This window comes from Perca flavescens, chromosome 5, assembly GCF_004354835.1.
Source record: "Perca flavescens isolate YP-PL-M2 chromosome 5, PFLA_1.0, whole genome shotgun sequence".
NCBI classification, from domain to species: Eukaryota; Metazoa; Chordata; class Actinopteri; order Perciformes; family Percidae; genus Perca; species Perca flavescens.
In genome coordinates, this window is record NC_041335.1 from 35,271,155 (window position 1) to 35,294,400 (window position 23,246).

At 40.8% G+C, this 23,246-nt stretch overlaps 1 protein-coding gene across 6 annotated transcripts in view; it reads left to right on the forward strand.

Moving 5' to 3' along the window:
* Positions 1-5,489: 5,489 nt before the first annotated feature.
* aak1a (AP2 associated kinase 1a) overlaps positions 5,490-23,246 on the forward strand; it is a 32,389-nt gene continuing 14,632 nt past the window's right edge. For all 6 annotated transcript variants that reach the window (XM_028577337.1, XM_028577339.1, XM_028577341.1 and 3 more), the window contains exons 1-11: positions 5,490-6,339; positions 12,617-12,735; positions 13,889-13,997; positions 16,031-16,173; positions 16,338-16,459; positions 16,542-16,623; positions 16,777-16,909; positions 19,518-19,621; positions 20,104-20,183; positions 20,270-20,433; positions 21,297-21,487. In XM_028577337.1, coding sequence (XP_028433138.1) covers positions 6,180-6,339; positions 12,617-12,735; positions 13,889-13,997; positions 16,031-16,173; positions 16,338-16,459; positions 16,542-16,623; positions 16,777-16,909; positions 19,518-19,621; positions 20,104-20,183; positions 20,270-20,433; positions 21,297-21,487 — 1,407 coding nt within the window. In that variant the 5' untranslated portion in view covers positions 5,490-6,179. The remainder of the gene's footprint in view (positions 6,340-12,616; positions 12,736-13,888; positions 13,998-16,030; positions 16,174-16,337; positions 16,460-16,541; positions 16,624-16,776; positions 16,910-19,517; positions 19,622-20,103; positions 20,184-20,269; positions 20,434-21,296; positions 21,488-23,246) is intronic.

The window sequence follows — 23,246 nt, forward strand, 5'->3', positions numbered from 1 at the left end:
AGTCAGAAGCAGAGTATGAGGGTCGTGTCCTGACAGTAACTAGGTAAGGACTAGTAGCCAGTCAGAAGCAGACTATGAGGGCGTGCCCTGACAGTAGCTAGGTAAGGACTACTAACTAGTCAGAAGCTGAGTATGAGGGCGTGCCATGACAGTACCTAGGTAAGGACTACTAGCCAGTCAGAAGCAGAGTATGAGGGCGTGCCCTGACAGTAGCTAGGTAAGGACTACTAGCCAGTCAGAAGCAGAGTATGAGGGCGTGCCCTGACAGTAGCTAGGTAAGGACTACTAGCCAGTCAGAAGCAGTGTATGAGGGCGTTCCCTGACAGTACCTAGGTAAGGACTACTAGCCAGTCAGAAGCAGAGTATGAGGGTCGTGTCCTGACAGTACCTAGGTAAGGACTACTAGCCAGTCAGAAGCAGAGTATGAGGGCGTTCCCTGACAGTACCTAGGTAAGGACTACTAGCCAGTCAGAAGCAGAGTATGAGGGCGTGCCCTGACAGTACCTAGGTAAGGACTACTAGCCAGTCAGAAGCAGAGTATGAGGGCGTGCCCTGACAGTAGCTAGGTAAGGACTACTAGCCAGTCAGAAGCAGAGTATGAGGGGCCCCTGACAGTACCTAGGTAAGGACTACTAGCCAGTCAGAAGCAGAGTATGAGGGCGTGCCCTGACAGTAGCTAGGTAAGGACTACTAGCCAGTCAGAAGCAGAGTATGAGGGCGTTCCCTGACAGTACCTAGGTAAGGACTACTAGCCAGTCAGAAGCAGAGTATGAGGGCGTGCCCTGACAGTACCTAGGTAAGGACTACTAGCCAGTGAGAAGCAGAGTATGAGGGCGTGCCCTGACAGTACCTAGGTAAGGACTACTAGCCAGTCAGAAGCAGAGTATGAGGGCGTGCCCTGACAGTACCTAGGTAAGGACTACTAGCCAGTGAGAAGCAGAGTATGAGGGCGTGCCCTGACAGTACCTAGGTAAGGACTACTAGCCAGTCAGAAGCAGAGTATGAGGGCGTGCCCTGACAGTACCTAGGTAAGGACTACTAGCCAGTCAGAAGCAGAGTATGAGGACGTGCCCTGACAGTAGCTAGGTAAGGACTACTAGCCAGTCAGAAGCAGAGTATGAGGGCGTGCCATGCTAGCAGCTAGGTGAGCATTATAACATGTGTTACAAAGTGACCCCGTTGGTCTCTGAAGTAAAGGCTGGACTACAATAGAGCTGTTTGGAGCAGTTGGTGAACAGTGTTTTCTGTTGGAGATGGTAAGTCCCTGTGGGGGGGACTTTGGGCTTTTTCACTTTGTAAACTGATTACATGCACAAAAAAGATATAATAAACAATAAAGGCAAGGCAGCTTTATTTGTATAGCACATTTTAGCAACAGGGTAATTCAAAGTGCTTTACATAAAAACGATTAAAATACAAGAATAAAAGTTACAGTGCAGTATGAGAAATTAAACATTAAAGAGCAGTTAAAAACAGTTAAAAATATAAAAGCAGATAAAATATGTGATTTTATGGTGCTAGTATGGGACAATGTATAATTGCTCTATACACGTAATCCATCCACAATCCTTGCCAACGGGCTGGTCCCACCGTTCCTACTTTTTAATTTCTCTTTATATGCTTACATAAATTTTCATACAGTTTCAACAATGCAACTTCAGTAAAAGAAATTAACAATTATTTAAAGCAAGGCAACATCAAAAAGAAAGGTCTTCAGTCTTGATTTAAAAGAAGGAAAGGGAAAAAGCCAAAAAGCATAATATGAGCACTTGAGCATAAATGGTTTTGAGCTTGCAGTATTTTCAGGACCAACTCAATCTTCAGGAAGGCATTGAGGTGAAGTTGAGGTTAAAGCATAAAATGAATCCTTATTTACATTCTTCTTCATTTAAAACAGATTTTTAGTATACTGTAGGGGAAACAATGAGGCAAAGAAGTGACTTTTTGTATCCATTTGGTCTCTCAAGAATTAAGGAAATGTTATTTTGGGGTGATTAATTGAAAGGATCATTTTACGCATGAAGAAGAAAAATCTGCAGTTGGGATGTTTTCTGGCCAATTCTTAAAGAGATACCCCACCAAAAACTTTGAACTATCTTGTGATATTGGTGGTATTTAGACTGTATGTAAAGATGGATGACACGTCTCCACTTCCCCTCGTTGTACAAAAGTGAAGCCAAAATATCCCAGATAGGGGCGCTGCCATCTTGTAATTTTGGAGCCAGAGTCTGCGCAGTAATGATCAGGCGGTACACCCGCTTGACCAATCGCGAGTCAATCACAGCTGTCAATCATGACGTTTCATCCCATTTTTTTTTAGCATCTAATAACTAATAAAAATCAAACTTATCAGAAAAATAAACACTTGAACAAACATCAGATTATTGACTAGATTAGATAGATTATGACTTTTTACAACTTTGACAAAAAAAGAAGAAAGAAATCTTAACTCAAAGTTCACTAGCGTTCCCTGAGGTTTTTTGCTACTTCCTTTCAAGCCTACAAAGGGTTTTTATACTCTAAAGGATAGATTTTAGGTGGAGTATTACTTTAATATTAACACAATTTTGGATATTTCAGGTGTCAGAGGCTCATTTATGTGACAGCAACCCCGCTGAGACACACAGAAATGGTTTGATATCGAAGTTTGTGAGACCTTTTAAATCCAACTTTCTTCAATGACGTAAGCTCCGCTCAGTTCACAGGCACCATTAGACTGTTCTAATACTTACTGGTATGCATAATGCTTGCTTTTTTTGACCCTGCCTTTTCACATTTTCTAAATCCAGACACCAAATTGTAATGATGTTTTGGTTCTCAGGGGACCACACAAAGTGAGAACAAAGTATGTTTAGCTTCAGCTTTTGGGTCAGATTGAGCATATTGTAGATGTACACAGAGGAAAGAATGCATCAGAGCTGTGTCATTTATCACGAGAGCACTAACAACTCTGCCGCTCAAATAGCTTAATGGCTCAATTATTTTAGCGAAATGGTGACCACATGTTTAAAAGTGTGGCTACATTTGTTCCGAGGCATTAGGCTGTGTGAGAATGAATGTCCTGTACTCTGTAAACAAATAATATGAGAGCATAATATGAATCAACAGCCATGTTTCTTAAACAGCTCTATTATGTAAACCACTTACAGAAGAAATGGAAAACATGCATTTGGTGCTTGATTAATCATCTGGGCTGCAAACACTTCAGGTGGCACTGGTAGTCAGGTATTTGGGAATGAATAAGGAAAGTCTACCAATTAATAAAAAGATCCATAAAAGAGCAAGAAAAGTATTTTGTCAAGGTTTGTACAAATGCCAATATGATGCAAAACATTCTTTCCTATTGTGATAAGGAATGAATCATGGTAGTATTATCCTTGACTCAAACTCTGTAAAGTTGGTGGAAAGTAAATAAATAAATAAATAAATAAATAAAGGGGTCTGCTGCATAAATATATGCATTTAGTGATGAAACAGTGACCCCTGCAGGATAATTTCTCACACTGTCATAAAGATGCAGCCAACCCAGGTGTCTCATCAATTGTAAAATGTACTCAGAAATTGTGTAATTTTGGAAAAATTAGACTTTTGATGCAACAACAAATTCAAGACAGAGGTCGACCTTTTATTCATTTTATTTTAACCCAAAGTGTCTCAACCTTGGAGTTGGAACCAGGCTTGCAGCAGATCTGTAAAAGTGATATTCTGATTGTGTTTGCTACATTTGTATTTCAAAAGAAACTGAAAGATTAACAAAGTCAGTGTTGAATCAGGTCAGCAGAAGACATGGAGAAACATATGAGGAGAGAAGTTGATGCACAACAGACTAATACGTAGTGTGGGGATTTTGAAATATTCTTATCTCTGTGTACCTGAATTACTATAAATATTCAAGGGGGACCCATGAGGACGACAGCCTGTGCTGAGTTCTTGTGTCATAATGGTTTTCATATACTCCTACTCATTGTGTGTTTATTGTGCGATAATGTAAATCGAATATCTTTGACTAAAATCACAGTTGTAGCTCATTCCAAGATTGCAAATAAAGTTGAACATAGCTAACAGACTGACTCTGCAAGATTGCAATTAATGATCAAAAGGAAAGGATTTTTCACACAAAACAGTAAATAACAAATCTTCTTGGATTCAAGTGACAGAAACTGAATTTTATTAATATCAGCAAATCTTAGGACAGATAACAAGAAAGCACAAAGAAAAGGAAAAAGACAGATCGTGGATTATGAGTTCATTTAGTTTCACTGACAGTCACAATGGGGTGTTATCAACTCTCAAGTCATATTTGAATCTGATCTGATGCTATAATAACAAAAGGCAGGTGAACAGGACTAACATCTACTCATTGTAATCATTACTTTTCACCACAGACAATACGGGTTCAGCAGGATACAGTCCTTCTCATTTTCATAAATGTAATTCCTGTTAGCATTCTTAAAAGTTTACATGCAAAGCTGGAAGACTTTTTTTTAATTATTTTTTATTTTTGAACATAAAAAAACTAACTCCCCCAAATATTTGGGTGGAAGTAGGCCTAGCTCAGTCGGAGTTGGGTTGGGAACTGGAGGGTCGCTGGTTCAAGTCCCTGTACAGAATGTGGACTGGTAGCATCCACGAGGAGGTGCCAAGGTGCTCTTGAGCCGAACCTCCCTCAAGTGCTCAGGGCGCCTGTTCAGCAGTTGCAGCCCACTCACTATGACATCTCTCCATTAGTGCATGTATAAAACCTGAGCATGTGTGTGTATTTCAGGCCTGTATGAAATGTATAATAACAACAGAGTGTAAATTGTAATTTCCCCGTAGGGGATCAATAAACAGTATAAATTATTATTAAATATGACATTTGTCTTACAAAAGTTACATCAGTATTATTAAGATTAAAGCAGATATTCTGAAGACACACCTGGTGGAGCAGTCAATATTTATTGTGCTAGTATAGTATCCTCTAACATTGACGGTTGTGGAGGGGGTCACCTTCTGTCTTCATCTTGTAGGCTACTCACTGCTCACTTATTGAAATTCCATGTTTGTTTGACTTTCTGATATATGACAAAGAAATATAGGCTACTGTATTGTTTATTTTCAATGCAGAGAAGTGAGAAAATGTAAATAAAGTAGTTGCAATTCCAAGCGTTTTGGGGTTCTTCATGTCTTTAAGTGCTTGCCTTGTTACATATATATATATATATATATATATATATATATATATATATATATATATATATATATATATATATTTAATATATATATTATATATATATATATATATATATATATATATATATATATATATATATATATATATATATATATATATATATGTAACAAGGCAAGCACTTAAAGACATTGTGTAGCAAGTTGTGTGTGTATATATATATATATATATATATATATATATATATATATACTTGCTACACAATGTCGTCGTCGATTTTCCGAGTTGTACCAACGTGAATTTACCCAGTCGGGAACTGTTTTTTCCGATTATTCCGACGCCACATGAATGCAGCCTTCTTCCCATTAGCATTTACTGTTTGTAGCTACGTTAGCTCTGTCATTAAGTCAGTTGACCAGCCTTCATACAGCCTGCTGGACGCACAAAAGCAGTGGAGGGCTGTTATTTTTTACTACGATACAGACGAGTAGAGCAGCAGGTGAACATTTCGGGTGCGTGATACCGGTTGAGATGTGTAATAAGCTGCATTGGACATTAAGGACCTACCTGGCTATCAGCCTATCAACTGACAGCTGTCACCGCACCTAGCTGCTTAGCTAGCTGCCCAGGTGAGCTAACGGCTAACAAGTGTTTTTCGGGCTAATTTAACCAGCCAGTGTTGCTCTCCGTTTGGAGTGGAAATCGATGACTTCCGATTGAACGTTATATCTATCTCAGTATTTTCTCAACAATATTCGACTCCGCCTGCTGTTCAAATGAGTTAGCCAAAGAGCGTCGGACCGCAGTGTTTAGGATATTTTGAGGTCCAGCTAGTTAGCTAGCATTTAGCTTGAAGCTAGCTGACTAAATTCATTCAATTATTAAAAACCTGCTAAAGCGCTAACGTTAACACCAGATCCTCAGCGAACAGTTTTATCCAATCACAGTTGTTTTGCTACTAATATCTATTGGATTTGGCCGTGCTTTGGATAACCTCGGGGGGGGGGAAATGAAGAAATTTTTTGATTCTCGTCGGGAGTTGGTGAGCTCTGGGCCGGGCTCAGGAGTCGGTGGAGGAGGCGCTGGTTCCGGCGGCGGTGGCAGCTTCATCGGACGGGTCTTCACCATCGGACGATATCAAGTGACCGTCGAGGAAATCGTCGCTGAAGGTAAACTATGTGGCTTTCTGTTGTGGGGATTACACACATGTCACAAAAACACGTTCAATTAGCTAGATGCACAATCTGAACTGTACCACACTGCTGTGAGGATGGACAATCAAGTAACATTATATGAGTGGGCCTGTTTTTCTTGGGCTATGGCCTAGCTAGAGTACCAACATAATGATACATTACCACTTTTGTATATGATATCAATGGGAAAGGCAGTGGTCATGTTTGTTGGCACAAGGCTATAGCAGTTACAGTATCAGTTGTGACCACCCAAGGCAGCTCTTTTGATGTTTATTTACTAGGCAGGTAGCTTTGCTCCAATCATACTTTTCTTTTGTGGCCAAAGCTGGCTTTCTTCTGTGTAAATGATCTCTAGAGTGGAATACAAATATTTCAAAGATTAAAATTCAAATATGGGAGAAGTCAGTTATTCAGATTGTCTTCATTTTGCATTGATTTGCACTCTTTCCCTCGAGCCTGGGAGGTTACACTGTATAACTGGATTTTCTGCTGTGTTATAAAGGACCGATGCCAAGTTTTGATGAACCCGATTTTTTGTTGGTTAGAAGGTGGGAAAGGTTGTCAGGATTCACAGCCACATAAAACATGACCTCCTGACAAGGTGGGACTTTAATAAAATACCTGGGGCCCGTACCTATCTGTGGTTAAATTAAATTGCTGATTAGCTGTAGGTTAATCCAAATCATTGAGTTAAAAGGGGAGGATTTTTTGTTGTTGGAAACTGGTCTCAACTTTTAAGGTAGTCTTAACCAGAACACGGTTGAACAGGCTCTGTGATAGGGCAAACAGGTTTCCCCATGGTAATTTGTCTTTGCAATGAGAGTCTGCCATGCTCTGTTAGCTAAGAGTGCCTGTTACTAAATAATAGATCGAAGACTGATTAATTCATCAGCACCATAGATGGGCCCCATCTGTTTTTGGCCACACCGTGGCTTTATCAATGGGTTAGACTTCTAACTGCAGTCCTACCCTGAACTGAGATGTCAGTGCAAACTTTTAGTGAAATTTCTGTGAGCGTGAGAGAGTTTTCTTATCAGTTCTGTAAAAAAATTGGCCTTGATGCAGACATTCACTCGAGAGAAAAACACCATTCCGATTGTTAACTTTCAGGCCTCATAAACAGGATTTTGCACACACAGTGAAAGTTAATAATTTCCCTAACATTATAAATCTTTCACAAAATACTTGTTGGAATGTTTTTCTGCAGATCATATTTTCCCTTGTTCTGGCAGTGGACCTACTGCTTGCAATGTGACCCCCACCCCCCACCAGTGTCTCTAGACCTATTTATTCAGAAGGTTTGGGTTCTAGTCTGGGCTATAAGTTTCTGTTAGCTGGTTGCTCCATTTAGAAATGTTGTTTTTTCCCCCTGTGTCTACTCCCTTTGTTGTCATTGTTGAACTTTTTTGCCTTTGGCTGAAATAAAGACACTCTTCACAATATACAGACAAAGGCAGGCAGTGGGAAATACTGGCTTTTGTAGCTTCAGCCCTAAAAGCTTTGTTATTTTAGACATTTGGGCTTCAGGCAGTCTGTGATTTGTCTTTTCTCATCTGTCGATCATTTCCTTGATTAATCGATTAGTTGTTTGGTCTATAAAATGTCAAATGGTGAAAAATATTGTTCAGTGTTTCCCAAAGTCCTAGCCTGGTAGACCCCAGACCCTTCTCGGGTGTATCTGAGAGTGGGTCTGGGCAAGCTTCATTCACAGCTCATTTCCAAAGGGGCGTCACCAACGGACGCCGCTCAAATGCCTCTGGGCGAAACTGGATAGTCCTTCAACCAATCAGACCTGCGATCTGGGTGACGTAGCAGCGACGGCGGCATCAACGGGTCGCTGAGCTTCGGTGACCGTCATGTTGACTGCCGCTATCGTCATCTTGTAAAGCCCGTCTCAACGGTTGTGATTGGTGCCTCGATTTGGAAACATTGGAAATGGGCTTGAATGGGCTCTTGGCCACACGGATTTGCAGAGCTAATCTCGAATTTGCTGGAAGTTTGTCAGGGTTTTCCCAGGCTACCATAAGTCCAAGACGACATCCTCAAAAGTCTTGTTTTGTCCCCAACTCAAAGATATTCCGTTTACTGTCACAGAGGAGAGAAGAAACTAGAAAATATTCCCATTTAACAAGCTGGAATCGGAGAATTTCATTTTTTATGACTCCAACTGATTAATTTAATAGTTGACAACTGATGAAATAATTTTTGCAGCTCTACTTTAATTTCAACCAGATGAGACAACGTGTTGCATTTTAACAGAGAATGTCCCTCCCCCCCCCCAGTAGTATTTCTTGCAGTCGTTGCAGTGTTGTCTAACTTGCATGTTTGTAAACAGCATAGTAGTCGTGAGGACATGTGTAGTAGTCCTAAGCCTAGATGGTAGTTATGCAAGTTCCATTACACCAATGACAATTTGTGACCGAACACTATAGCTATCGCTGCGCTTTCCATAGCAGTGCCTGAAGGTGCATACTGTATTTAACGTGCATTTGCCGAGCGTGTATGCATAAGCTCGAGTGGTATTATCCTGATGGTCAGTTACGTCACCAGGTCGTGGCTATTTGTAGCTGTACTTACAATTATTCGCACACCACTGCTAAAAATGTTCCTTAAGAAGACTGCTAATCCTTCTAATTTCTTACAGGCATCTCAGATTAGAGCAGACAGCAGGGGGTCAACTGTCTGAACTCTGCCATACCACACACACACACACACACACACTTAAAAGCCTGTGTTTCACATTCTTATGAAGTGTTCTTCGTGTTGCACATTCTTGCACTTCATTGTAAAAATTCCAGTATGAATTTATAGCTGATTACATAGTGACATTGTGACAGGAAAAAACAGAAACACGCATGATTTCATATCATAGGGTCAGTGTATTTTTTATACCGTTTATACTCTATTTATTCATTGATACGGTTCACACTGTAATGTTGCCCCGGGCACTCCTAAAACGTCACTCGGTCCAGTCACATGGAGCTGCCCTGGGCTTAAGCAAAGATCCCACTTCAAGACTTTAAAAAGTTGCCAGTTCGCTGTACTGTTCAGACTACACAAATTGCTCTCTTGTTTTTACACTACCTGACTGACCAGCGGCAGAGGCTCACCCACTACTAGGTCTTTTGGCAGGAGGAATCCCCGAGTCAAGTCTCCAAACTACGTTTTGGCACGAAAGCACACATGAGAAGTGACACGGGACATGATGTAATACCATACGCTAGACAGGAGTTTTGCATGTCCGCCAGAAACAATCACTCCAAGTTGTTGGTGATGGATTAGCAGCGATAAAACAAAAAAGAAAAAGAAAAGAAGGGTTTAGGGGTGTTGTCGTTCAAAATGTTAATTTAAAAATATGCCATGCATAATTTCTAAAATAACTAGAACTACAAGCAGTTATGACAGGGTCCAAGCCTTCCCGTCGCAGGTCCAACCTGGTGCAAGTCGCCCCTGATGACACGCGGAGCCCACGAAAGCGGAGCCCGCGAAAGGAGAAGCCAAAGCACGACGGCTGCGAGGCAAAAGTCAACAAATTTCACTAAGTGCGCGCTCTAAAGTGTGTAGTGAAATGCAATAGCAAATTTCCGATTCATTGAGTAAAAGGCCAAAACGCTTCAACCTCAATTATAGTGCCCCCCCTAAAAGCCGATCATCACCAAATCTGGTATAGAGCCGCAGCAGGGCATGTCAAACAATAATCTCAAGTTTTGTGATGATAGCATTTACTGCGGCAGAGATATTGCCATCGCAAAATTCCCATTTAAATGCATTGAGTTATTTGCCAAAACGCGTCCACGTACATTATAGCGCCCCCTAATGGCCGATCCTCACCAAATTTGGTACAGAGCCTCGGAGTGGGATGTCGAATAACAAACAATACCAAGTTTGGATCTGTTCCCAGCCCCCTTGGGCTTGGACCGATATATAATGGTCAGATATGTAATTAATGGATTTAGTGATGGATTCTAAACATTTAAAATGTAGCATTTAAGTGTTTTTCAGTTTTCAAGTTTTTTGTTTAGTAAATCTACCACTGCCTGTATTGTATCTCTTTATATAGGTGTTTTCTACCAAAAATGTTTTGCACCAGTCAGGGGGAAAAAATTCATAGGGGGTACATTACTGGAAAAAAAAGTTTGGCAGCCACTGCACTAGAGGACTTGAGTCATTATTTGCCTGCCGACAATGTTTTGGAGCCCCCTGACAAAAGCCCCAGATTGGAGGCAAATCGCCGTTGGCTTGGTGCACAAGTGCATGCACTTGGAATACTTTCCCTGGTTTCCCCACAGCCCGTGTCTTTCACTGTAGTTGACTGTAGCTCCCCGTAGAGCTGGGCAATATATCGATATTATATCAATATCGTGATATGAGGCTAGAATATCGTCTTGTCGTGATATGACATAAGTGTTGTCTTTTCCTGGTTTTAAAGGCTGCATTACAGTAAAGTGATGTACTTTTCTGAACTTACCAGACTGTTCTAGCTGTTCTATTATTTGCCTTTTCCCCACTTAGTCATTATATCCACATTACTGATGATTATTTATCTAAAATCTAAGTGTGAAGATATTTTGTTAAAAGCACCAATTGTCAACCTTAGAATATCGCTGCAATATCGATATTGAGGTATTTGGTCAAGAATATTGTGATATCTGATTTTCTCCCTATCGCCCAGCCCTAGCTCCCCGGCAGAGTCCCCAACAGCTCCAGATATTTAGCCTGCTAGATATCTGGAATGTGTCTGCGAGGCACAAGCGAGCCTTTCGTCTCACGTTTTTGAACGGTTCGCACATGGCGCTCCAACGACACAACGCCAATTTGCCTCCGATACGGGGCTTTTGACGGTAAGCTCCAGAAACTGTCGGCGAGCGGAAAATCTGGGCAAATGTGTCAGCAGCAGCACTGCGACCAAAGGTTGGATGATGAATTCTCTCACTTCCTGTGTCCTGTGTCAGCTGTGTCTGCTTCTTGCATCTTTTCCCTCAGCCCAACTGCTGACTCACACTATGCTGCGCTCCTTTTACCACTGTGCTGGACTGCTGACCATGCACTCTTCATACACAATTTTCCCTATTAAGCACTCCTTTCCTTAATACCTCACTATGATGACATGAAATGCGTATGTAATGTATTGGTTTAGCAGTAGCCAATTCCATAATTCTATCAAAGTCAGCCTCGTGATCTGTCGGGGTTAAGAGATGTCAGGGTCAGAGCACAGCTGAGGGACGTTTGACTTGAAGACACTCTCAGGAAAGATACATCTCATGTTGCTGTCAGAATCACTGAGTAGGTTTACATCCACACTATTGATCCAAATATGCCAATATTCCTAATGTTAAATCATCATGTAAACAGCATATTCTTTTTGGGTAATCCAAAAAAGGTCTGTTTCCGAATTGAACATTTTCCTGTTTATACCGGTATTATTCGGGTTTTAAAAGCATTCTTTGGACATGTATGCAGCACATTCAGAATATGCGTCTCATTAGGGGGGTTTACCTCAGTCTGTGACAGTTTACGGCCTGTTTACGGCTTAGAGTCAACTCTGTGCGTTGCTATGGTTGTTGTACACAAACCAACCAACGAGCCAACAGTTTGCAGGGCTGCGGTAGCGATGCGTGCCCGAAAGAAAAGCCCACATCTCTGGTCAAAAGGAGAAGCACACCTACTTCTAAACATAATTAAAAGACTTGGATATCAACGGGTTGTTGAAAATGCGCACACATTGCAACGCTGACGTTTTCAAGAAGGTAGTTGAAGGAATGAAAGAGGGACACCTGTGGAAAACTTTGAAAAAAAGTCCTATTTTAGCACGGCTGCATTTGAATGGGAATACAGGGGAATATTAGTTTTCATTTGCCGTGTAAAAGGCTTAGTCAGAATATTGTCTTTTTTGGAATAAGGTCAAAAAACGGAATCACTGGAATTGACATGCAATACTTGCACAGGAGTCTTTTTTTTTTTTTTTTTTTTTTTTGGTTACAATGGTGGAGAACTACAGAATGTCAGCAACTGACGGGGACTGTCATGAAAAGAGAAATGAACCAGTTTTGGATATCCCTCCGCATCGTATATGTTGTAAAACAATGTCACAATGTGTTGAGTGGCTGCTCCTACAGCTAAAAGTCCAATAAATGCAGTGCAACGGGACATTTTGAGAAATTAATTCTGGATGACCGTGTATTTAGTTGGTGTTTTACTTTTCAAATGTGTTCATTCTGTTTTGTCCCTTCTCCATCTCTCCACTCATTTGCAGGAGGGTTTGCAATCGTTTTTTTGGTGCGGACTCATCAAGGCGTACGTTGTGCACTAAAAAGGATGTATGTCAACAATGAACATGATCTGCAAGTCTGCCAACTTGAGATACAGATTATGGTAAGTAAGACAGTCCAAAGCAAAACTACATTTTCTCGTTGACACCACTAGTAGATTGTCATAAACAGTGCTGCTCATAAGTATAGGAACCCATGCTAAAGTTGACTAAAAATCCTCTTTTGAAAATTTATCTTAATGCCTCAATTAAGAAAGATTAGGAAAAATACAACCTTTTAAGGACACCAATTTTCTTTGTGAATGAATAATGTATCGTAAATAAATAAATGTTCTTCCTTAAAATACAGGGGGCATAAGCAAGTACACCCCTATGTTAAATTCCCATAGAAGCAGACAGATTTTTATTTTTAAAGGCCAGTTATTTCATGGATCCAGGATACTATGCATCCTGATAAAGTTCCCTTGGCCTTTTGGAATTAAAATAGCCCCACATCATCATCATTCAGTTAGCCTGATAGCTGGTTTAATTTGCATTGAGAGATTATTTTATGTAAAGTAACCCATGCCAATCTCTAGGTATGGTGAAGGGCATGTGATGATGTGGAGCTATTTAAATTCCAAAGGCCAAGGGAACATTATGAGGATGCATAGTATCCTATTATTTTTTCCTAATATTTTTTAATTAAGGCTTAGATCAATTTCCAAAAGATGATTTCTTTTTTATTCCTCTTTTTAGTCAACTTTAGCAGGGGTTCCTATACTCAATACTAATACGGAGATGACATGTAAATGCTTTTTTTCTTTTTGATTTTCTGAACTTTGTGGTCTGAAGGCGACTAACCCTGAATGCTTCAAGTCCTCTGTACTTCACATACAAGCACCGAAGGTTTTCTGAAAATACTCTTTGACCCAGGACTAGTGATAATTACTGAAGGTAGCTCAAGGGTGGGATTGTAATAAAAGCAATCTAAGCTCCCTTGCTGGTCCATTTCCTAACTGGAGTCCTTACTGTAAGTGAAACTAAGCAGTTCCTGCAGCCACACCCTGGGTGGCATGACTACTGTGGATGGTTATCACCATTATGCTCAGACCTTTGGCAGGGAATCAACAGCATCTCTCTACTGTCAAAATTAGGCTTAGTAGTTACACACACAGATGCATTTTGTAATATGCTAACCCAAATGTTTTAGGACTGTAACATCTATGAAAACTGTGTCTCCATTGTCATCGTTGCTTTCTCTGTTTGTTTACACAGAGGGACCTAGTGGGCAACAAAAACATAGTTGGTTATCTGGACTCCAGCATAACTGCAGTTGGAGCTGACGATGTGTGGGAAGTCCTAATCTTAATGGACTTCTGTCGAGGTAAATAGGCCCACTACCCCCCCACCCCCCCACCCCCATGCCTTTCTGTCTCTCTTGAATTCAAAGCTCCATTACCCTCGGCTCCTCGCAGCATATCCTGCTCTTATTCCAAAGCAAGTAGTCTTCTGACAGCTGTCGTGGTCAATAGAACTTCTGTTTCAGTCAATACATTGCTGAGTGGAGTTATTTATAGACCGTTTAAATATTTAACTTCACTGTGCAGTTGTTGAAGCCATCTTATGCTTGTAGCATAAGATAGATGCGATTCAAATGCGTTTTCTGTAGTTTTGTTTTGTTTACTTTTTAAATGATCAAATTTGTTGCACTGTTGAAAGCAAAGCAGATGTTGCAGAGAATGTGTTGTACATTGTCTCGTCCGCGGTCTGTTTCACATCGTGCCGGAAACAAAACTGTAAAATAATTTGGCTGAACTCTTTCAGAACTTTTTATGCAAGCACCATTGGTAATGCAGTGTTAAAGTCACCAAATTACAGTAACAAAAACAATTATTTCATCTTTATGATTGTTAAAGATGATTGACATGATGACATGGGTTAGAAAATGCCACAATTAGCCAAAAGGCTATTTTTTTTTATGTTGCCGAGAATGTGTTGTACCTTGTTGTCCCCGGGCGGTTTCAAAGCTTGCCGGAAACAAAACTGTGAAATAATTTGGCAGAACTGCCATACCAATTGGCTGTTTAAAAATACAATAAACAATTAGAAATATAAGCTTTTGTATTTATGGTAGATATAAAACTCATGCCAGCCCTTATTATAACCATCTATTTAAAAAGAAATCAGAATCAGCTTTATTGGCCAAGTTTGCGTAGACAAACAAGGAATTTGACTCCGGTTAATCTTTGCTCTCAGGTACAACACTCCCTTAACCTTGAAGAATAAAAAAACAGAAATGACAGTAAGAAATATAAAAAAATACTGTTAAGTATACGGTATAACACTGCACAAGACTTTACAAATTTACAAAAAATATACAGTAGCAATTGAAGAGGGGAAGGAATGTTGTAATATCAGTATAGTCTGAGATTTAAGTATGAATATAAATATAGTGCAAAGCAGTTCGGTGCAATGGTCTTAATAACAATATTGTAATTGTAAGATTGAAATATACATGAGGTAGATGAGCAGAACAGTGTTTATTTGACTTTGTTCAGTGTAAGGGTGGGGGCTATTTCTGAGCATTCAACAGAGTGACTGCTTGGGAAAAGAAGCTGTCTTTGTGTCGGCTGATTTTGGCGAACAGTGCCCTGTATCGCCTACCAGAGGGAAGGAGGTTGAACAGTTTGTGACCTGGATGTGAGGGGTGTGCAGAGATTTTTGCTGCCCTTTTTCTGACCCTGGACCGGTACAGGTCCTGGATGGAGGGGAAGGTCAGCTCCAATGATCCTCTCTGCAGCCCTAATTGTCCGTTGCAGTCTGACCCTGTCCCGTTTGGTGGCTGACCCAAAACCAGACAGTGATGGAGGTGCAGATGACCGACTGGATGATGGCTGAGTAGAAAGTGGTCAGCAGCTCCTTAGGCAGATTAAACTTCCTTAGCTGTCGCAGGAAGTATAACCACTGCTGGGCCTTTTTCTGAAAGTTACGGTATTTACAGCATAGCGTTAACTTTGTATTGGCTGACATTTATAGACTTTTTATGCCGAACTTACACCAAACAACTTTTCAACCGATTCCACTGCTGCAGACAAATTTCCAATATTGGATTGAAATAATGTCTTGCTAGAGTTGAGGGAACGCTCCCGTCGTCTGAATCGTTTGGTGTAAGGAGGTCATAAAACTCAGTCCGAGTCGGTCTTAAGTCAGTCTTTCCCGTCTTGACGTGCCAACAAAATCAAACGCGTTTGATGTTATCAGAAGTTTTAAGTCTCGGTAGGGAAGTTTTTGCTAAATCTTCTAGTCTGTGACTACAAATTCATTGTGACATTATGACAGATTGTCTTTAAATGTGACATGGTGTCAGCCGTTTTCAGAGTATTGTAGTCATTTGTTGACCTATTTTGTTTCATGCAGGTGGGCAGGTGGTTAATCTAATGAACCAGCGGCTACAGACAGGCTTCACTGAAGCCGAGGTGTTACAGATCTTTTGTGACACGTGCGAGGCGGTCGCTCGTCTCCACCAGTGCAAGACTCCAATCGTCCATCGAGATCTCAAGGCAAGTCTAAGCCATAATCCCAATGTACTACTCACTCGCTGGATACGGCGAGCTAATTGATGGCCACGTTGATTATTTGGAAGTAATTGATTTGTGACATTGTTGTTTACCTCATGTATTATCATTTCTGACGGGTCTCATCTCGTCTTCCTCATGTACTGCAGGTGGAAAATATTCTTCTGCACGACCGGGGACACTACGTGCTCTGTGATTTTGGAAGTGCCACCAACCACTTCCAAAACCCTGAGACAGAGGGGGTGGCAGTCGTGGAGGAGGAAATCAAAAAGTGAGTTTTCTGGGCTCTTTACACCCTCGACCCTTTTCTCTTATTAAAATCCAGAAGCTCATTGGTCTGCTCCTAAAACCAGGTACACTACTCTGTCATACCGCGCTCCAGAGATGGTCAACCTCTATGGTGGAATGATAATCACAACAAAGGCCGACATTTGGGTGAGAAGAACTGTGTTCATTACCACTATTGCACATTATGATGACTGCATGACCACATGAATTCACCATTATAATGACATGTGCATTAGAAAGAACTGACATGCTCGACCGAGACATTTACATCAAGTGTGTTGAATCTCTTTGTCTGTACAGGCCATGGGTTGTCTTCTCTATAAGCTGTGCTACTTCACACTACCTTTTGGGGAGAGCCAAGTGGCGATCTGTGATGGAAGTTTCTCAATCCCAGACAACTCCCGCTACTCCCAGGACATGCACTGTCTCATCAGTGAGTAACCTTGTTCCTCAGAATATACACACTGCCCTATTTACAGCATCCGCATACCGTATATGTGCAATTATTGTAAGTTTGAATGTGTGTTAGGGATGTTATTGACTAACCGTTTAAATGTTAACTGACAATACCTTTTGACCGATCAGTTAAACATTTAAAAATAAAAAATAACACATTTTTGCATAATAAAAGGAAAAATAGGCTTAACAACCTATTTCTTGTTAATGTTAACTATGCACTAGCAAGCAGCTCTTTTTTTTTTTTTCTGTTTTTTGACTCTCTGCTGGACGGCGCTCACAGCGGAGAGCTACGTGACACGTGCCACTATATAAATTATGCCACTATATAAATGAGGACTGGCGGGTTAAATCGGCCGTCCTACACACAGAGTATGCAGGTGGACACGCAGCTGACAACCTTGCAGGTGGATGCGGTGGGGACCAGAGATGGCAAAAGTACTCACTTCTCGTACTCAAGTAGAAGTACAGATATAAAAAAATACTCTGGTAAAAGTAGAAGTACTGATTTAACTTCTTTACTCAAGTAAAAGTAACACCGTACAGGCTTGGAAATTTACTTAAAGTGCAAAAGTAAAAGTAGCCTTGCGAATGACCATTTTTTATGCAAAGCTACCTGGACCACAAATGTTACTAGAGTGCAAGCTGAGAAACTTCAGTAGACATGGAAAAAAGGCTCTTTATATATATGCTATTGCCTACATTTTAAATGGATGTCTGTCAAGGCCTAAAACATCATATATATTATTATTGTGACAGAGACTGGGACTCCAGGTTAATAAGATTCTGACTGAGTAGCAAGATATGAATTGTAGAAAGTACCGATATTCGTGTTAAAATGTAAGGAGTAAAAGTAAAAAGTCGCCACAAAAATAAATAGTAAAGTAAAAATATCTGAAAAATCTACTTAAGTACAGTAACAAAGTATTTGTACTTTGTTACTTCCCATCTCTGGTGGGGACAGACTCGGAAAATACGCGCCGCGGACAGCTGTGGATCTGTGTCGGTCGCGCAAGCTGTTCTTGAAAAGTGGCTGCATGTGTCCGCGACAATGCACGAAACATTGTGGCTGCGCGACAGATACAAGTCCCCAGCTGCCCACGGAACGCTCAAAGTATGTCCGAGCCTCTCGCACAGGTGAACTGAGACTCTGTTGCATGCTTGTCGCTTAAAGGTCCCATGGCATGAAAATTAAACTTTATGAGGTTTTTTAACATTAATATGAGGTCCCCCAGTAGCTAGAAATGGGGATAGGTGTAAACCGAGCCCTGGGTATCCTGCTCTGCCTTTTGAGAAAATGAAACCTCAGATGGGCCGATCTGCAATCTCCTCCTTATGAGGTCATAAGGAGCAAGGTTACCTCCCCTTTCTCTGCTTTGCCCGCCCAGAGAATTTGGCCCACCCATGAGAGAGAGACATCATGGCCTTCAAACGAGAAAAGTGGCAGTTGGTCAAGGCCACACCCCCACTCTCCACCTTGCCCCTCCCACTCTCCTCCTCAATAGCTACAGACACAGAAATGGCACATACTAAGGAAAGCTCATTGTGGGACTGGCTCTATTGGCTGTAGTTCTGCACCAAAACTGAATTTCGGGAAAGAGACTTCAGATACAGTATTAGGGGACCACTAAGGTCTATATAAAAGAGACTTCAGATACAGTATTAGGGGACCACTAAGGTCTATATAAAAGAGACTTCAGATACAGTATTAGGGGACCACTAAGGTCTATATAAAAGAGACTTCAGATACAGTATTAGGGGACCACTAAGGTCTATATAAAAGAGACTTCAGATACAGTATTAGGGGACCACTAAGGTCTATATAAAAGAGACTTCAGATACAGTATTAGGGGACCACTAAGGTCTATATAAAAGAGACTTCAGATACAGTATTAGGAGACCACTAAGGCCTATATAAAAGAGACTTCAGATACAGTATTAGGGGACCACTAAGGCCTATATAAAAGAGACTTCAGATACAGTAAGAGACCACTAAGGTCTATATAAAAGAGACTTCAGATACAGTATTAGGGGACCACTAAGGTCTATATAAAAGAGACTTCAGATACAGTATTAGGGGACCACTAAGGTCTATATAAAAGAGACTTCAGATACAGTATTAGGGGAGGGGACCACTAAGGTCTATATAAAAGAGACTTCAGATACAGTATTAGGGGACCACTAAGGCCTATATAAAAGAGACTTCAGATACAGTATTAGGGGACCACTAAGGTCTATATAAAAGAGACTTCAGATACAGTATTAGGGGACCACTAAGGTCTATATAAAAGAGACTTCAGATACAGTATTAGGGGACCACTAAGGCCTATATAAAAGAGACTTCAGATACAGTATTAGGGGACCACTAAGGTCTATATAAAAGAGACTTCAGATACAGTATTAGGGGACCACTAAGGTCTATATAAAAGCATCCAAAGAGCAGCATGTCATGGGACCTTTAATGGTTAATGATCGGTTAACGAGGGTCGTCGGACAGGAAAAAAACCCTCAAAATTAGCATCCTTAATGAGTGTTTTCATGTGTCTGACTCAAATTATACATCCTTTTTTTTGTTGATTTCTCAGGATACATGCTCGAACCTGACCCAGATAAGAGACCAGACGTCTACCAAATATCCTACTTTGCCTTTAAACTGGCACGACGAGAGTGTCCGGTCCCAAATGTACATGTAAGTCACCATGGCAAGAGGAATAGCAGGAATTTGCATATCTTGTTGGGTTAATCTTAAATATTAACAGCTCTTTTTTTTCTAATAATCTAGGCCTTGTTATGCATCTCCGGTACAGTGGTTTCAGTTGTCTTGTTGCTTTCTAAGGAAAGTAATCTAGGACATAACGGTATTGGACGGAAGCTATGCCTTTTTAGCTTTTGCCAGTTGGCTTCCCTCCATTCACGATAGCCTTTTTGTAAAGATATTTACAAAGTAGCTTAGCCACTGGTCTTCTGATTCCACCACATTTCCCACCTCGCCCTTTCAAGTATTATTTAGTGGGCAATAACGGTGCATTCATCGAAGCAGCAAATCGATACTTGAGTGTAGCTGTGGCATTCAAAATGTTTTTATTAATGACTCAGTGATGTAAAAAATTTAAAACTCTGATTTATTATCCTTGGATCAGATGAGAATTGCACATCCTCTTACTGTTGTAGAATTCAACTATTCCTGCAAAACTTCCCGAGCCCATTAGAGCCAGTGAAGCAGTGGCCAAAAAGAGTCAAACCAAAGCCAGGTGAGTAAAAAAGCAAAGCGTTTGAGTGTTATCATTGTATGAAACTTACTACACAACTAGTCAATTTTCTCTCTTCCTTCCATCAGGCTCACAGACCCCGTTCCTACCATGGAAACTTCCATTGCACCTCGCCAACGACCCAAGGCTGGCCAGGCTCAGCCCCAGCCGATATCAGGCATTCTTCCCATCCAGCCAGCTCTCACCCCACGCAAGAGACCCACTGTGGCTGCTGGAGCACCCCAGGCCATAGGTATATGTAGCTCTGTGATACCTTTGTGTGTCACGGTTAAAACCATTCTTACTAGGTAACGGGAGCCTGCGTTTATGGAGACAGTTATCCTATACTCAGCGAAATCTCGTATTGAACTCAGCATAGTGAACTGTTCAAGAATTTGACTCTAATGCCTATCAAGGGCTTGTTTTCCCAGTCTGTTTTAAAGAAGCTTTTGACATTTACACTTTGAAAAGGCTATCCATCTTTGCAAAGACAGAATAGATGGTGGCATGATGAAAGATTAATTACAGCATGTTTCTTATAAGAAAAACTTTAGCGTCTGTCAGGAGTGACAGAAATTCATCTTTGACAGGGCAGACTTATGCACAGTTCTAACTCACTCACTTGTTGTGTTTCCAAGGAAGTAGTGTTTGTGGGTTAAAATGTATGTATTGAAATAATGAATAATATAAAAAAATAAAATCTGTATGTATTTAGCTATGCTAAATGCTGTACACTAAATAAATGCATTGATTGTTACCATAGAATCTAGAATGTATAATATAAAGTATTCACTTGGTTTGGAGATTAGGCCTAAAGCATCATTCATATATTACCAGTTAATGAAAGACTTTAATTTGTCTAATTGGAGTGTCCTTTTTGACATTCAAGGAAGCCTACAATCACACAAATACTTGCACTAAGATCAAAACACTTAAATCTCCTTTCATTTTTACAACATGTCAATTATTTTTTTGTATTCAATCACTGGATGAAAACAGTTGTCATTTGCACGGATACTTCAGGTCACCAGAAATGTGCATGCATTTTAAAAAGATCATTTTGATGTGTTAAAAATGATTTACGGTCTATGTTCTTCTTATTTTTCTCCCTTCCAGGTGTTGGTATCAATGTCCCGCCACCAGCTTCAGCCGCTGTGCAAGCTGCTCAACAGGCTCCTGCTGCACAGGCCGCACCGCAGCCAGCTCCCTCAGCCAACATGCAGCCACCGGCTACACCGCAGCATCAGCAGCTTCTCATGAAGCAGCAGCAAGCCTCAGCCTTTCTAAGCCCTCAGAGTAACCAGCAGGTAGGCATCGCGGCAGAACAAGAATGCAAATAGTTTTTGGAATCTCACTCACGGATACTGGTGGATGGTGTGTGACAATGCTGTGCACAAGTGGTGACACAGTTTCAGTCATGAAAGTCTAATTTTCATGACTGAATGAAAGAAAAAAAATTTTTCCAGGAAAAATGTTGGTAACTAACGTGGGAGTAAATGTTCCTTTTATTCAGAGAATCTTTCTGCTTCCTTCAGACCATTCATGCTTGATTTTCCACTACATCTCCAAAAACATTAGACTGAGCAATGGCTTGGTTTGAGGTGTAATTTTTGCACAATATTTACAGGTAGAGTACATGAGGCCTCCCTGTTTCTAGAAATGTTGTCGCTGTTGATCTGTATGTCGACCTGTGTAATGGACCGTTTGCAAAACGGGTGCACTCGGCAACACTTGTTACCAATGTATTTGATTAGATGTGATTGACCACAATACAGTCTGTTTGGTTTATCAGTTTTCTCAGCTACTGCTGCTTTAATTCCCAATACCCCTTTCCATGCAATAACAAAAACATTGCGATACCGCACACAAATTGCTTAAACATACAAACATGTGCTGAGGGCCTGCACGTTTGCGTGACCATGGTATACATTTGTTTCTTGGTTCAGACTGTAAATGGACAGTTACTCTGATTATTCCCTCTTGTTACTGTTTTTTGCCTGAGCTGGCCTGTAAAATGTGTTCTTCTAAATGAGTCAGTACACTGTAGTTAAACTATTACAACACTGTTAAATCTCTGATGTGTTTTGTGGACAGAATGTGTTTTAGTGACGAAAACCTAAATGTTGTGAAAGAATCTCTTCTCACCCTCCCTTCTCAATTTCTATCTCTCTGTCTCCCTCTCTTTCTTATGTTATGTCTTGATTTCCATTATTTACTGTCCAAAAGGTAGGAAATAAACCCTGAAAAGTGTTCTATAAAAGGCTGCTGCACTCATCGAAGAGCTATAAATCATGACAAACTGGGCCTTCCTCATGCTTAGCTGTGTCGTATTCTTATGTAGCACCAACTGATACAGAGCCTCCAGCAACAACAAACGGCGTCTCAGCTGTCTGCCCTGCTGCAGTCCAAAGTTAAGCCTGTTCATCCAGTTATTGCCCTCCAACAGCCACACCAGCAGCATGTAGCCCATGTCCATGAAACTGCAGCTTCTCATCTGACCCCCATCCCCGAGTCTGCAGTCGTTGGTCCTGCAGCTGACCCAGAGGTTGTGGTAACATCAGACTTCTATTACCGTCTGCTGCTCTTTTGGGCCGGGGAGTTGATTACCATCTCGTTTCTAACCAATCACATCCAAGAATTTTACTTTTTCCTCTTCTGGGCCACAGGAATGGTCTCCCAAAATATATTCAATGTGAGGGTGTTAATGCCACATAGCTAGAAATGCTTCCTGTAATGCCATCTTTGAACAACAGCATTGCTACAGTCGGATTCTGTATAAGTCACATGATAACTAAATCATTAAGTGTTGCATTCTGAACTGCTTCTTTCAACTATCCAAATTGTTTTTGTTTTTTTCCTACTTTGTTGACCTACTCTATGTATTTTGCCAGTTAACTCTATTCATAAGGTGCATCTGTTTCTGTAGAATCTCTGGACTGGGAATACTTTCTTCCTGTTCTTATACGTTTTTCTCTCTCTTGTTGTGGTTTTTATTTCAGATTTTCTTTTCCACTGGATCTTGCTTGCTTGGCTTTTGTATGTTCAGGGGTCTGATTTGTGTGGGTT